This window comes from Columba livia, chromosome 21 (assembly GCF_036013475.1).
Source record: "Columba livia isolate bColLiv1 breed racing homer chromosome 21, bColLiv1.pat.W.v2, whole genome shotgun sequence".
Classification (NCBI taxonomy): Eukaryota; Metazoa; Chordata; class Aves; order Columbiformes; family Columbidae; genus Columba; species Columba livia.
Genome location: NC_088622.1, coordinates 6,335,899 through 6,351,433, shown reverse-complemented (window position 1 = coordinate 6,351,433; position 15,535 = coordinate 6,335,899). Strand labels below are relative to the sequence as shown.

The following is a 15,535-nucleotide window of genomic DNA, read 5'->3' as shown; positions in this document are numbered from 1 at the left end:
GGCCAAAATCCAGCACCAGCCCCGGCCTCGGGGAAGCGGGTGGACCCCCAACCTCCATCTCCATCCAGCCCTGGGGGATTTGGGGTCACACACCGGGCTGGGGGCTGCAGGGCTCTCTGGGCACCCCAGAAGAGCCCACAGTTATTTAGGTGTGATTAACCACCCAAAGTTCGGTGCCCAAAGTCCCTCCTGCAAATAATGTCCCCACCAGTGGCATCGTCCCTGTGGGCAGTAAATTGGGTGTCACCTCGGGGTGATGCCGCTCGGTGGTGGGGACACAGGGATGGGAGCAGCGCCTGCCCAGCCCGGGCATCCCCAGAGCACCCTGGGGTGACAGCAGGGGACACCAGGGACCGGAGCCACCTCCCTCTGCCACAGCGCCCCACCAGTGACACGGGGTGACCCCAGGTGGCTCAGGGACCGCTGCCACCGCCCTCTGTGACAGCGTCCTTGTGGTGCCAGCCCTGAGCATCCCTGGGTGACCTCGGCCAGCACTGGTGACCGGTGCGACCTCCCCTGTCACATCATCCCACCGGTACTGTCCCGGGGCACCCCGGGGTGACCCCAGGCAGCAGCGGGGACACAGGCACCGGTGCCACCACCCCTGTACTGCGGCATCCCATGGGTGCCAGCGCTGGGCACGTGGTGACGTCTGGTGACACCAGACAGCACTGGTGACCGGTGTCACCGTCCCTCTGCTGCAGTACCGACCCTGAGCACCCCGGGGTGACCCCAGGAACAGCGGGGACATGAGGACCGGTGCCACTTCCCTGTCACATCATCCCACTGGTACCAGCCCTGGGTACCCGAGGGTGACACCGGGTGTCCCCAGGCAGCACTGGTGACCAGTGCCACCATCCCTCCAGCGCAGCGTCCCTCCCGTACCGGCCCTGAGCACCCCGGGGTGACACCGGGTGACCTCAGGCAGCACCGGTGACCGGTGCCACCGTCCCTGCAGTGCAGCATCCAGTCGGTACCACCCCTGAGCATCCCGCGGGGTGACCCCGGGCAGCCCCGGTGACACGGTGACCGGTGCCCCCCACGTCCGGCCCCCCCCGCCGGGCTCACCCGTTGCCCGGGGCGGAGCGACCCCTCCCTCCCCCCGCCCCTCCCCGTTGCCATGGCGACCCCGCTCCCCCCTCCCCTCCCTGTTGCCATGGCGAGGCGCGAGCGGCGGCCGCCGGCGCGGCGGGCGCAGGGCGCGGTGGGCGTGTCCCGGCGGGGCGGGCGGGGCGGCGATTGGCTGGCGCGGCCCACGTGACGCGCGGAGGAATGCAAATGAGTTATGGCATCGGGCCGCCGCGCCGCCGCCTGAGGGAGGAGGGAGCGGCCGCGGGCCCGGCCCCGCCGGCACCGGGACCCCCCACCGCCCCCCGCCCGCCCCCGGAGCCGCCGGGGCCATGGCCGTGGCCGGCGGGAGCCGCTCCGCCCGGGCCGCAGGTACCGCGCTTGCCGCCGCTACCGGGCCCCGGCGGCTTTGTCTGGGCCGGGCCGGGAACGGGGAGGGGGGACAGAGGGGGGGTTGGGGGGGGCCGCGCCGCGCATGCGCCCCGGGACCCGCCGTGCCTCAGTTTACCCGTCCGCCAGGCCCGACCTGGACCCCACCGGTGTCCGTGTCCCGCCGCCGTTCCCCGCCCCCCTTTGGAGCCCCCAGTTTCCCGCCCACCCCCCGTTATATCCCCCCGACTCGTGTTTCCCACCCCTCCCCATCATCTTGCCTCCCCCCCTAATTTTACATCCCCTTATTATTACGTCCCACCCCCCCACTATCAATGTTCCACTGCTTACTATCACATCTGCCCCCCATCATATTCCACTCCCTCTCGTCTCTATCCCACCCCCCAGCAGTGTCCCCCCCAACCACCATGTCCCACCCCCATCATCCTGCACCCCCCTCTGATTTTACACCCCCTTATTATTATGTCCCACCCTCCACTATCATGCTCCAGTGCTCAGCATCATATCTGACCCCCCCACATTATATCTGACCTCTGTCTATCTCACCCCCCATTACATCTCCCCCACTCACCTTTCCCATCCCCCCCACTTTATACACCCTTATTACTTCCCACCTCCCCACTATCATGTTCCACTACGTACTGTCACATCTGCCCCCCCATTATATCTCACCCCCCTCTATTCTATCCCATCCCCCACTAGTGTGTCCCCCCACCAACCACCATATCCCACCCCCGTCATTCTGCGCCCCCCTCTGATTTTACACCCCCTTATTATTACTTCCCCCCCACTATCATGTTCCAGTGCTCAGCATTATATCTGATGCTCCCCACATTATGTCTGCCCCCCCTCTATTGTATCTGACCCCTGTCTATCCCACCCCCCATTAAGTCTCTCCCACTCACCTTTCCCACCCCCCCACAGTTTTATACACCCTTATTATTATGTCCCACCCCCCCATCACGTTCCACTGCTTACTATCACATCTGCCCCCCCCGTCATATCCTACCCCCCTCTATTCTATCTCCCCCCCCAACCACCATATCCCACCCCCTCTAATTTTACACCCCCTTATTACTACTTCCCACCCTCCACTACCGTGTTCCCCTGCTCAGCATATCTGACCCCCCCACATTATATCTGACCTCTGTCTATCTCACCCCCCATTACATCTCCCCCACTCACCTTTTCCATCCCCCTTTATACACCCTTATTATTACTTCCCATCTCCCCACTATCATGTTCCACTACGTACTGTCACATCTGCCCCCCCATTTTATCTCACCCCCCTCTATTCTATCCCATCCCCCACTAGTGTGTCCCCCCATCAACCACCGTATCCCACCCCCCATCATTCTGCACCCCCCTCTGATTTTACACCCCCTTATTATTACTTCCACCCCATCATGTTCCAGTGCTCAGCATTATATCTGATGCTCCCCACATTATATCTGCCCCCCCTCTATTGTATCTGACCCCTGTCTATCCCACCCCCCATTAGGTCTCCCCCACTCACCTTTCCCACCCCCTCACACTTTTATACCCCCTTATTATTACTTCCCCCCCCACTATTGTGTTCCACTGCTCAGCATCATATCTGTCTCTATTATATCTGCCCCCCCATCCTACCCCCCGCTCATGTTTCCCACCCCCCATCATCCTGCACCCCCTCTGATTTTACAGCTGCTTATTATTATGTCCCACTCCCCACTATCATGTTCCACTCCTTAGCATCATATCTGACCCCCCATTATATCTGACCCCTCCTCTACTGTATCCCACCCCCCCATTATATCCCCCTCTTGTGTTTCCCACCCCTCCTCATCCTCTTGTGCCCCCCCCATGATTTTGCACCCTCTTATTACTTCTTCCCACCCCCACTACCATGTTCCACTGCTCAGTATCATATCTGACCCCACCACATTATATCTGACTCCCTCTCTATCCCACCCCCCATTATATCCCACCCCCCATTATATCCCACCCCCCCATGTTTCTCACCCCTCCCCATCATCTTGTGCCCCCCTTCTGATTTTACATCCCCTTGTTATTATTTCCCACCCCCCCACTATCATGTTCCACTGCTCAGCATCATATCTGACCCTCCACATTATATGTGACCCCCGTCTATCCCACCCCCCCACTAAATCTCCCCCACTCACCTTTCCCACCCCTCCCCATCATCTTGTGCCCCCCCTTCTAATTTTACACCCCTTTATTATTACTTCCCACCCCACACTATCATGTTCCGCTGCTTAGCATCACATCTGAGCCCCCTCTATCGTATCTGCCCCCCCATAATCTTGCACCCCCTCTCTGATTTTGCACCCCCTTATTTCCCACCCCCCACCTCACCGCTCGCTGTCCTATCCCACCCCCTCTATCCTATCCCACCCCCCCACAATGATTTCTTGCCCCTCCATCACTTTGTGCCCCGTTTTGGGCTCAGCTCAGGGGGTCCAGCTCTGTGTCTGCTCCCCGTACTGGCTGTGGGACCCCCCCATGCCCCCACCTCGGGTGGGTCCCACTGTCACCCAGCAGTGCTGGGATCCTGCCCCTTTTTTTGTTCATTTTGGGTGGGTTTAATGTTTTTTCAGGGGTTGGACGTGGGTTGTCCCAGTCACCCGTGGCTCAAAAGAGAGGTGGTCGTCCCTGACACCCCAATATCCACGGGGGTTTGGTGATGGGGGGGGACATGGTGGGGCGTCCTGCACTGTCCCCTTCCTGGGGGGGTTGGCTCTGGATGGGCCTGGTCCCCATGTGTCGGTCGCTATAGTGGCCCCGTGTCACCCCGATGCCACCAGGCCCTTCTAGGGGGGGACAAAAAAATCCACGGCTGCTCGGTGGAGAAGAGATCTGCCCAAAATGTCCTCAGTGGACACGGTGGGTGGGCGGACAGGGCTGGAGTGTCACAGGCCACCCCCGGGGACACTGAACGTCCCAGCAGGGGACACAACCCCCTGGGGATGTCACCGCTGCCACGTCCCATGGGAGCCGGGTTGGAGGCGGCTGGTGCGGCCGTGACGTGGTCACCCCCCCAGGCCACCACGGCCACCCGCTGTGACCGCTGTCCATGGTCTGCAGTGTCTGCACTGCTGTCCCTGGTCCTACCATGGTGGCACCTGTGGGGGTGGCACTCGTGGTGGTGGCACCCGTGACAGTGGTGCCCGTGGTGGTGGCACCGTCGTGGTGGCCCCCCCCGGCCTGGTGGCACAGGGTATGGGCAGGGACAGGTGTCACGGGTGGGTGACCAGGGGAACGTGGTGGCCGTGGGTGGCTGTTGGTGACCATGGAGCCTCGTGGCCACCGCGGTGCTGGTGGTGATGGTGATAGTGGTGTTGCCCGCAGCCCCTGCGGCCTCCGCAGAGCCCTTGTCCTCCTCCTGTCCTTCTGTCCCTCCTGTCTGTCCCCTTCCTTCCACCCATCCATCTCTTTTCTCCCTTCCGTCTGTCCTTCCTTTCCTCTGTCCTCCTCTTGTCCCTTTCCTCTGTCCATCCTTCCATCCCTATATCCCTCTCCTACTTCCATCTGTCCTTCCTTTCATCCATCCTTTACTGTCTTCATCTCTTTCCTTCTGTCTGTCCTGCTCCCTCCTTTTGGTCTATCGTTCTGTCCACCCTCCGTCTGTCCTTCTGTCCATCTATCCTTCCCTCCCTCCCTTCTTCCATCCCTTTCTCCTTTCCATTTACCCCTTTCCTCCTTCTGTCCTCCTGTCTACTCTTTCCTACTTCTGTCCTTCTCTCCCTCCCTTCCATCCCTTTCCTACTTCCTTCTGCCCCGTCCTCCTTCCATCCGTCCATCTGTCCTTCCCTCCCGTCCTTTGTCCCTTTCCTCCTTCCTTCCCTCATTTCCTTCCATCCATCCTTCTGTCCCTCCCTGCATCTTCACCTTCATCTCTCCCTTCCTTCCAGCCATCCCTCTGTCCATCCCTCCCTTTCCTCAGTCCTGTCCATCCCTTCCCTCCGTCCTTCCGTCCATCCTCCCGTTCCCCATCTCCCGCATCCCAAGGGCTCCTCCCACCCATAACCCCTCGGACCGCCATCGTGTTCCACCCTTGGGTGCCGCAGGGTGCCCCCCTCACCCTCCCTTCCCCCCCAGCTCTAGCCTGACCCCCCCGCCCCCCACCATGGAGAACGAGCAGCTCCCGGCACCCGCGCCTGCCAGCAGCGCCGGCGGCACCACCACGACGCCCAGCAGCACCGGCGCCGCGCGCCCGCCCGCGCCCCAGATCTCCGTCTACAGCGGCATCCCCGACCGCCAGACCGTCCAGGTACCGCGCTTTGGGGGGGTGGCTGGAACCAGGGGGTGACGTTAGTGGTCGTGGTGCAGCCCGGGAACGTCCCCGCGCCCCGCAGGTGATCCAGCAGGCGCTGCACCGGCAGCCCAACACGGCGGCGCAGTACCTGCAGCAGATGTACGCGGCGCAGCAGCAGCACCTGATGCTGCAGACGGCCGCGCTGCAGCAGCAGCACCTCACCAGCGCCCAGCTCCAGAGCCTGGCGGCCGTCCAGCAGGTACGGGGCACCCCAGGGGCACCCATGGGTGCTGCGGTGCTGCACACCACCGACATTCGCCTCTTGTTGTCGTCCCCAGGCCAGCCTGGCGGCAAACAGGCAGAGCGGTTCTTCGGGCGGCAGCGGCGCGCAGCCCGCACCGGCGCAGCAGCCCACGGTGAGTCCCCGGGCGCCCGTCCCGCTGGCACCCGCACCCCCGGTCTGGCACGGCACCCCGGTTTTCTCCTGCCGTCCCGTTCCAGATCAACCTGGCGACGTCCCCGGCGGCGGCGCAGCTGCTGAACCGCGCGCAGAGCGTGGGCCCCGGCGCCTCGGGCATCGCGCAGCAGGCCGTGCTGCTGGGCAACGCCGCCTCGCCCGCCCTCACCGCCAGCCAGGCCCAGATGTACCTGCGGGCGCAGATGGTAAGGGGGGGCCCTGCCGCATGGCGCTGTGGGGTTCCCCTCATCTTGTTGTGGGGTGCCCAGGACCCATGGGGTGCCCCTTGTCCTGCTGTGGGGTGGGCAGGACCCGTAAGGCACCCATCAGCCACCTGTGGTGTACCCAGGACCCTTGGGGTGCCCCTTGTCCTGCTGTAGCGTGCCCGGGGTCTGTGGGGTGCCCCTTGTCCTGCTGTGGGGTGAGCAGGACCCTTAGGGTGCCTGTCACCCCACAGTGGGGTACCCAGACCCCACAATGTGCCCAGGGCCCATGGGGTGCCCCTCGTCCTGCCGTGGGGTGCTTGGAACCCACAGGGTGCCCATTACCCCACTATGGGGTGCCTGGGACTCACGGGGTGCCCATTACCCTACTATGGGGTGCCTGTCACCCTTCTGTGGGGTGGGCAGGACACAGAGGGTGCCCATTACTCTCCATGGGGTATCCAGGCCCCATGGGGTGCCCATGGACCTGCTGTAGGGTGCCCGGGGTCTATGGGGTGCCCCTTGTCCTACCGTAGGGTGGGCAGGACCCATAGGGTGCCCATCAGCCACCTGTGGGATACCCAGACCCCACAGGATGCCGAGGGCCCATGGGGTGCCTCTTGTCCTGTTGTGGGGTGCCCAGGACTTGTGGGGTGCCCGTCACCCTTTTGTGGGGTGCCCAGGACCTATGGGGTGTCTGTCATCTTGCTCTGGGGTGGGCAGGACCTGTGGGGTGCCCATTAGCCACCTGTGGGGTACCCAGGACCTATGAGGTGCTCCTTGTCCTGCTATGGGGTGGTCAGGACACAGAGGGTGCCCATCAGCCTGTGGTAGGGTGCTTGGGACTTGTGGGGTGCCCATCACCCTGCTGTGGGGTGGGCAGGACCCATAGGGGACTCTTTACACCACAGTGGGGTATCCAGACCTCACAAGGTGCCCAGCAACCCGCTGTGGGGTGCTCAGGACTCATGGGGTTCCCTTCATCCTGCTGTGGGGTGGGCAGGACACAGAGGGTGCCCATCACCCTGCTGTGGGGTGCCCAAGACCTGTGGGGTGCCCGTCGTCATGCTGTGGGGGGCCCAGGACCCCTAGGGTGCCCATCACCCCACATTGAGGTACCCAGATCCTACAGGGTACCTATCACCCCACTGTGGGGTGCCCAGGACCCACAGGATGCCCATCACCCTGCTATGGAGTGCTCAGGACCCGTGGGGTGCCCATCATCCTGCTGTGGGGTGGGCAGGACACAGAGGGTGCCCATCACCCCACACTGGGGTATCCAGACCCTACAGGGTGCCCGTCACCTCTGGGGTGCCTGGGGCCTGTAGGGTGCCCGTTGTCCTGCTGTGGGGTGCCCAGACCCCACAGGGTGGCCCCCACTATGCTCAGGGTGCCCATCAGACCCAGGTGGGACACCCAGACCCCATGAGGTGCCCCCACACTGTTGGGGGTGCCCAAACCCCCCAGGGTGCCCCCACCCTCCTGTGGGGTCCTCAGATCCCTCAGGGTGCCCCTTAACCCCACTCTGTGGTGCCCACACCCCATAGGGGACATAGATCCTATGGGGTGCCCCCCAGCCCTCATATAGGGTGCTTCCTGCCCCACTGTGGGGTACCCACCCCCACATGGCACCCACAGCTCCCTTTGGGGGTCCCCAAGCCCAGGGGGGCACTCTTTGCCTTTTGGGGGTGTCAGCACCATGTGGGGTGTCCCCAACCACACTGAGGGTGCCCAGTGCCTGTCCCTGGGGACATGGGCAGGGGGACACACATAGGGGCCCCAGGGAGGCGGGGGGGCACACAGAGTGCCACCCCCCAACATGGGGGCCATGCACCTACTCTCTGTGTCCCCCCCCAGCTCATCTTCACCCCCACGGGCCCCGTCAGCGCCGTCCGGCCCGAGAGCCCCGCACCGGCACCGCCACCGGCACCACCGCCCGCCCCACCGCCCACCACCCCCCAGGTGAGCCCCCCTGCAGCCCCAGCACCCCAAAATCCCCCCCCAGACCCCCCCTGACCCACTGCCATTGCAGGTGCACAGCCTGGCTCTTCGCCCCGCTGGCCCCCACCTCCCCGCCCTGGCCATGAAGCCCCCTGGGGGCCCCCCGCCCCGGGCCGGCCCCCCCCGGGGTCCCCCACCCGACCCCCCCGCCGAGCACCTCAAAAAAGCAGAGGGGCCTGATGCCCGCGCCCACCCCCTGGCCCGCGCCGCCACCCCCGCAACTGCCCACCCGCTCGTCACCCCAGGTAAGGTGCTGCGCTGGGGCGGGGGGGTCACCCGTGCGTGCTGTGGGAGCCGTGGGGTGGAGTGTTCACTCTGAAACCTAATGATGGTTTTCTGGCCTGTATGTGGGACTGACAGCCCCATGTACCCACTTCAGGGGCGCATCGCCCCCTTCTTGGGTGCTCAGAAAATCAGGGTGAGGTGAGCAGGGTGAGCAGAGCCTTCAGCCAAGCAGGGCGTTCACTCTGAAACCTAATGATGGCCCCCACTGGTGTTTCCTCTACATTGGCACCCTGCCTGTATTTGGGACCTTGTGGGTCACACGTCCCCTCAGGGGACCTGCTTGGGAGAGTCTGAGCACCCAGAGGGTCCTGGGGTCCAGTGGGGTGCACCAGTGCAGGTTGGAGCAGTGAGGGGATAGGCCAGGGGACCCCATGGGGTGATGGAGCCTGGGCATGCTGTCCCAAAATGTGGGGGACCCCCCCTGGGACAGCCTGAGCTCAGCTCCCCCTATCTGCAGCAGGTAAAGCTGGTTGTCAGTAGGCACCAGAGTGAACAGACACCAGGGCAAGGAGCAGCCTGGCAAGAGGGGAGGATCCTGGGGGCGGGGTCCATTGGGGCTGAGGTACCGGTGACGAGGGGGGGGGTCCCTGTCCCCCATCGCTGTCCCCGCAGCCTACGCCCCGCTGCAGCCCCCCCAGTTCCTGCAGCAGCCGCCGAAGCCGATGCAGCCGCAGCAGCAGTTCGTCATCCAGCAGCAGCAGCTGGCGCCCCGCGGGCAGCCCCCCCCGGGCCCCCCCACCGCCCCCCAACTCCAACCCCTGCCCCCCGCCAGCCCCGGCCCGGCCCCGCAGCCCAAAGCGGGGGTTCCCCAAGGAGCAGGGGGCGAGGGGGGCCCCCCCAACGGTCACCCCGGCTGCCACGCTGCTCCCCGCAAGTTCCAGCACGCCTCGGCCGTCATCCTGCAGCTGCAGCCCGCCGGCGCCACGGTGAGGGGCGTCCCCCGTGTCCCCGAGAGCCCCCCATGTCCCCTGACCCCCTGGCACCGTTTGGGGGTGCAGGGAGGGTTGGGGGTTGTCTGGGGGGGGAGCTGGGGGTGCATTGAGGGGCTGGTGTGGGAGTGGGGGGGCTGTGTGTGCGTGTGCCCCTGGTCTGTGCACACGGGGGGGGCAGACGTGCTGGATCCGTGTCTGTGTGTGTGCACTTGTGTCTGTGTGTGTGCACGTGTGTCTGTATGTGTGCACGCGTGCATGATGTGTGTGCACGCACACACTCACGCCACATTCCGTGGGTGTGCACGTGTGTACTCGGTCTGTGCACGTGTTTTTACACAGGCTGGTGGGATCCTGTGTGTGTGTGCACCCACGTGTCTGAGCCGTGCACACGTGTGTGTGCACCTGCGCGGGGCACGCGGGAGTGTGGGGGTGTGTGGATGTGCACGTGCGCCCTCGCGCCACACGCGTGTGTGCACGTGTGTTTGATCCACGTGTGTCTGCACACACCCGGGTGCACACTCACGCCAGATCCATGCGCCTGTATGTGCACGTCTGCCCCTCATTTGTGCACGGGGGTGTGCACGTGCCTGATCCCTGCACGTCTGCTTGATGCATGTGTGTGCACACTCGTGCCAGACCCCTGCGCGTGCGTGTACCTGCTCTATGCACGTGTGTGCAAATGCGTGTGTGACCCATGCACGTGTGCACACGGCTGTGCGTGTGCCCGGTCCCTGCACGTGTGCTCGGTGCGTGTCTGTGCACACGCGTGTACCTGCTCTATGCATGTATTTGCACGCGTTGGCCAAATCCGTGCCCACGCGTGTGCCCCTGCTGTGTGCACGTGTGCACGCGCGTGCTTCACCCGTGTGTCTGATCCCTGCACGTGTGCGTGCCTGATCACCGCGCACATGTGCACACCCAACACATACATGCATGTGCACACCTGTGTGCTCTGCACGCACACCCGTACACGCGTGTCTGACACCCGCACATGCGTGTGCCCCCCCCCCCCCCCGCAGCCCCCACTGGGGGTCCCTGAGGGCGCCCGCCGGGACCCGCTGCCCACCCCCAGGAGCACCGAGAGCCCGCCCGCCGCCCCGCCGCAGCCCCCCGCCCTCTCGCCGCCCGCCGCCCCCCCGGGCCCTGACACCCCCGAGGGCGAGCGGCCCCCCACGCACGGTAAGGCCCCCCCTCGTGGGCACCCACTTGTGGGGTGGAGCCACCGCTACCATAGCGAGGGGAAACTGAGGCACGGGTGGGGGTGACACGGTGGGGGGGGGTGTCTCTGGCCCGTTGGCTTCGCACACGGGTGGCTGCGGGGCGCGCACTCCACGCGTGGGGCGCAGGCTGCGGGGACCGCCTGGCCCCGCCCCTTCCCGAGGCTCCGCCGCACCGTGCCCTGGCCCCGCGTCCCTCCGAGGCCCCGCCCCGTTGGCTCCGCCTAGTGGCTCGGCCACGCCCCTCCGGGTGGCTCCGCCCACCGCTCTGCCTCTGCTCCTCCCATTGGCTCCGCCCAGCGGCTTGGCCCTGCCACACACCCCCTATCCAACCAGCGGCTCCGCCCACTGGCGGCGTGGGCGCGCGCGCGCGGCGGCAGCCAATCGTGTTGCGGGCGTGGGGCGTGTCCAGCGGCGGCCCCGCCCCTCCCCGCGCAGCCGCCGCCGCCGCCCGGCCCGGCCCCGCCGCCGCCGCCGCCGCCTTTGTCCCCGCTCGGCCGCCGCTGCCGCCGCCCGCCCGCCGCCTTTGTCCGCGCCATGGGGCCGCCGAGCCGCTGAGCGCCGCCGGTGAGTGCGACCCGGCCCCGCCTACGGCCGCCCCGCCGAGGCTCGGCCTGGTCCGGCCCGGCTCGGCCCGGCGGGGCGGCGGGCGCTGACCTCACTTCCGCATCCGCCCCCCCTCGCGTTCTCCCCCCCCGCGCCGGTTCTGGCTCCGCAGCCGCGGCCCGGGCGGGGGGAGCGGCCTCCGCCGCCGGACAAAGGTGCTGGGGCCTCCCGGGCCGGGCGGGGGCGGCGCGGCCTGAACGGGGCCGGACCGGGGGAGCCGGGGCGTACCGGGCTTGGCTGGGGCCGGTGGGGCCTTAACGGGGCGGATTGGGGCAGATCGGGCCGTGCTGGGCTGTGCCGGGGCCTTGCTGGTGTTTACCGGGGTGCATTTGTGCTCTGCTGGGCCTCACCGGGCGTTTGTGGGGCCTCCCGAGCCCCCGCCAGGCCCTTGGGGGGCAGCTCGGGCTCCCCCGGGGTGTTTCGGGCAGCGCTTTGGGGTCCGGGCCCCCCCAGTTCCCACCGGCCTCTCCCGGGCCGCGCTGGGAGCGGCGGCAGCTGCTTCCCCCTCACCCCCCGCCCCCGGGCCAGCTGTATGGTAATAACGGCACTAACGGCGCCGGCGTCACCGCCCGCGTCACCGGACCCACCCGCGCGTGTCCCCGCAGAACCCGCCGAGCGCCTCCATGCGCAGCCGCCGGCTCCCGGCATGACCTCGGGGACCGGCAGCTCTGCCGCCACCGTCGCCGGCGCTGCCCCCCACAATGGTGAGAACAAACCCCCCCAGGCCATCGTGAAACCCCAGATCCTCACCCACGTCATCGAGGGCTTCGTCATCCAGGAAGGGGCCGAACCGTTCCCGGTAACGCATCCCGGGGTTTGGTTTCCATGCGAAGGGGGTGGGTTTTTATGGCGGGGGGGGCACCCACGGGTGTTTTTGGGCAGGTGGGGCGCTCCTCGCTGCTGGTGGGGACGCTGAAGAAGAAGTATGCGCAGGAGCTGCTGGCGGAGAAGCTCCCGCCACAGGACAACGCCACCACCACCGACTCCGAAATGGAGGAACCTTATTTACAAGGTAGCGCCCGGCCCCCCCGAAACGACTCGTCGCCCCCTCCGCCCCCATCCGAGCGGCGTTTCGGGGCTGAGCTGGTTGGTTGTTTCTCTCTCTGGGCGTCCCCCCGCGCCCCCCAGAATCCAAAGAGGAGGGGAACCCCCCCAAACTGAAGTGCGAGCTCTGCGGCCGCGTCGACTTCGCCTACAAGTTCAAGCGCTCCAAGCGCTTCTGCTCCATGGCCTGTGCCAAGAGGTGACTCCCCAAAACACACGCACCCCCCCCCCCCGTCCCCACAGCGTGGGGTTGTTGTCCCCCCCCTCACCCCCGCCCCTCCCCGCAGGTACAACGTGGGCTGCACGAAGCGGGTGGGTTTGTTCCACCCCGATCGCAGCAAACTGCAAAAACCCGGCGGCCCCCCCCACGGCCGCCGCCGGACCTGCAAGGGGATGCTGCCCCCCCTCAGCAAAGACACCAAGAAGCAGGTGAGCATGGGGGACGGGGCGGGATCCGTCCCCCAACGCGGGGTGACGCGGGTGGGCTCTGAGGCCGGTCGCTGCTCCGTCCCGCAGCCGCCGGTTTCTCTCCCGCCGGGTTCGGTGCCTCTTTCCGTGACGGCGTCGTTGCAGCTCAACCACAGCCAAGAGGATTCCAGTCGTTGTTCGGATAATTCGAGCTACGAGGAGCCGCTTTCCCCCATCTCGGCCAGTTCCTCCACCTCCCGCCGGCGCCAGGGCGAGCGGGACCTGGAGCTGCGCGAGATGGAGCTGCCCGACGTGCACGTCCGCGACCTGCCCGGCATCGGCCACCGGTTCCTGCCCAGCGAGCCCAGCAAGTGGAACGTGGAGGACGTTTACGAGTTCATCCGCTCGCTGCCGGGTGAGGGGGGGCTGGGTTTTCACGGATGATGGAACCGCCTCGAGTTGCACCAGGGGAGGTTTAACCGGAGATGAAAGAGCTGGAGCGAGTGGAGAGGAGGGAACGGAGCTGGTGAGGGGCTGGAGCACAAGTGTGATGGAGCGGCTGAGGGACCTGGGGGTTCAGCTGGAGAACAGGAGCTGAGGGGAGACCTTCTGATCTCTGAACTGCCTGAAAGGAGCTTGGAGCCAGGGGGGTCGGGCTCTGCTCCCCAGGAACAAGCGCCAGGAGCAGAGGAAACGGCCTCAAGTTGCACCAGGGGAGGTTGAGGTTGGATGTGGGAACAATTTCTTCCCCAAAGGGCTGTGGGGCATTGGAACAGGCTGCCCAGGGCAGTGCTGGAGTCACCATCCCTGGAGGGCTGGACAGACGGACATGAGGTTCTCAGGACATGGGGCAGTGCTGGGGTGGACTCCAGGGTCTCAAAACAATTCTGTGCCACCCCCCCACATTTTGGGGGTGGTTCTGAGCGTGTCCTCCCACAGGCTGCCAGGAGATCGCAGAGGAGTTCCGCGCGCAGGAGATCGACGGGCAGGCGCTGCTGCTGCTCAAGGAGGATCATCTCATGAGCACCATGAACATCAAGCTGGGCCCGGCCCTCAAGATCTATGCCCGAATCAACATGCTCAAGGACTCCTAGAGCCGCTGGGCCGGGGGGGGGGGGACACCCACGGGACCCCCTTCCCCACCCCCCTGTGCCCCTGGGGAGGGGGGTTATGGGGATGGGGGGGGTACTTTTGAGCACAACCCAACCCCGAGGCCCCCCAGGGTGTGTATATAGCCCGTAGCTATAGCGTCCCCCATATGGGGGGGTCACCCCCCTTCTCTTGCAGGGAGGCGGGGTTCCCCCGTCACCCCCATGCCCCTTCCCCCCCACAACGGCAGGGCGAACAGGACGATTGCCTTAATGTGTCCCCGTGTACCCCCCCCCACGATTGGGTGACCAGCCCGGGGTGGGGGCGTGAGCCCCAGGGCAGGTGGAGGCATCACCCCCCACCCTGCACTGGGGCTGTTCTGGGGGCACCTCAGCAGAGGACGGTGGTGCTGGGGGGGCCCCCCCAGGCAGGTAAGGACCCCCCCACCCCCCTCCCCGGCCACCACGGTCTTTTTAAGAAAAGAAAAGAGAAAAAAAGGAAAAAAACACACAGTCCCTCCCCCCCTTTTCCCGTTTTTTTGTTTGTTTGTTTTTAATAAACACTGAAAAAGATCAAATTTTGGGCCCCTCCCCACTTTTCCTCCCCCCGTTTCCTTCCTGGGTAAACTGAGGCAGCACATTGGGGATGTCCCCGAGTGCCATCGAGGGTAGTGGGACACCTGTGGGTGATGGGGACAGGGCTGGTGTCACCTCTGGGGTCACCCCCCTCACGGGATCCCCCAGTAGGACCATCCACACCTGTGGGGTGACCCCCAATCCCAGCGCTTGGGGACACTGGGAGGGGACACCCGCTGTGGTGGCACCATGGGGCTGGTGGCCTTGGGACGTGTCCTTGGGGCCTGTGGTGAGTGTCCCCAGGGCGGGTGGCCATGGTGACATGTCCCTGGGGTTGTACCTGCTGGTGGTGACACATCTTGGCAGCTGGTGGCTGTAGTGGGGACATGTCCCCAGAGCTGGTGCCCATGGTGATGTGGCCACAGAAGTGGTGGCCAAGGTGAGGTGTCCCTGGAGGTGGCAACATGTCCTCAGAGCTGGTGGCCATGGAGATGGTGGCCACAGTGAGATGTTCCTGGTGGTGGCAAGACATCCTTGGAGTTGGTGGCCATGGTGGTGACGTGTCCCCAGACTTGGTGACCATGGTGAGGTGGTGTCAATGTTGGTGACGAGTCTTAGAAGCTGGTGGATGTGGTGTGGGCTCTTGCTGTGGTGGCCACAGTGAGGTCTCCCCAGAGCTGGTGGCCATGGTGAGGTGGCCCTGGATGTGGTGACATGTCCTTGCAGCTGGTCCCCATGGTGGTGACGTATCACTGAAGCTGGTGGCCATGGCAAGAAGTGTCCCCAAAGCCGGTGTCCCTGGAGGTGGTGGCCACACTGAGATGTACACGGAGTTTGTACCTGCAGTGGTGACATGTCCTCGGAGCTGGTAGCCGTGGTGGTGACGTGTCCCTAAAGCTGGTGGCCATGGTGAGGTGGCCCTGGAGGTGCTGACATGTCCTTGCAGCTGCTCCCCATGGTGGGGACGTATCACTGAACTTGGTGGCCATGGCAAGAACTGTCCCC

General features: G+C 65.5%; 1 protein-coding gene across 5 annotated transcripts; it reads left to right on the top strand.

Moving 5' to 3' along the window:
* The first annotated feature begins 1,290 nt into the window (after positions 1-1,290).
* On the top strand, positions 1,291-14,532 carry PHC2 (polyhomeotic homolog 2). Of its 5 annotated transcripts, none has more exons than XM_065037655.1 (15): positions 1,291-1,440; positions 5,557-5,728; positions 5,814-5,972; positions 6,052-6,129; positions 6,215-6,376; positions 8,231-8,335; positions 8,406-8,619; positions 9,272-9,585; positions 10,611-10,770; positions 12,020-12,213; positions 12,297-12,427; positions 12,523-12,657; positions 12,746-12,887; positions 12,975-13,281; positions 13,806-14,532. In XM_065037655.1, the coding sequence occupies exons 2-15, from the start codon at positions 5,585-5,587 to the stop codon at positions 13,958-13,960; spliced, it is 2,400 nt and encodes a 799-aa protein (XP_064893727.1). In that variant the 5' UTR covers positions 1,291-1,440; positions 5,557-5,584; the 3' UTR covers positions 13,961-14,532. The 5 variants fall into 5 exon arrangements, with proteins under 5 accessions (XP_064893727.1, XP_064893729.1, XP_064893730.1 ...); XM_065037657.1 differs by having other exon boundaries at positions 1,292-1,440; positions 13,032-13,281; XM_065037658.1 differs by having other exon boundaries at positions 1,294-1,440; positions 12,297-12,426; positions 12,543-12,657; positions 13,032-13,281.
* The last annotated feature ends 1,003 nt before the right edge of the window (positions 14,533-15,535 follow it).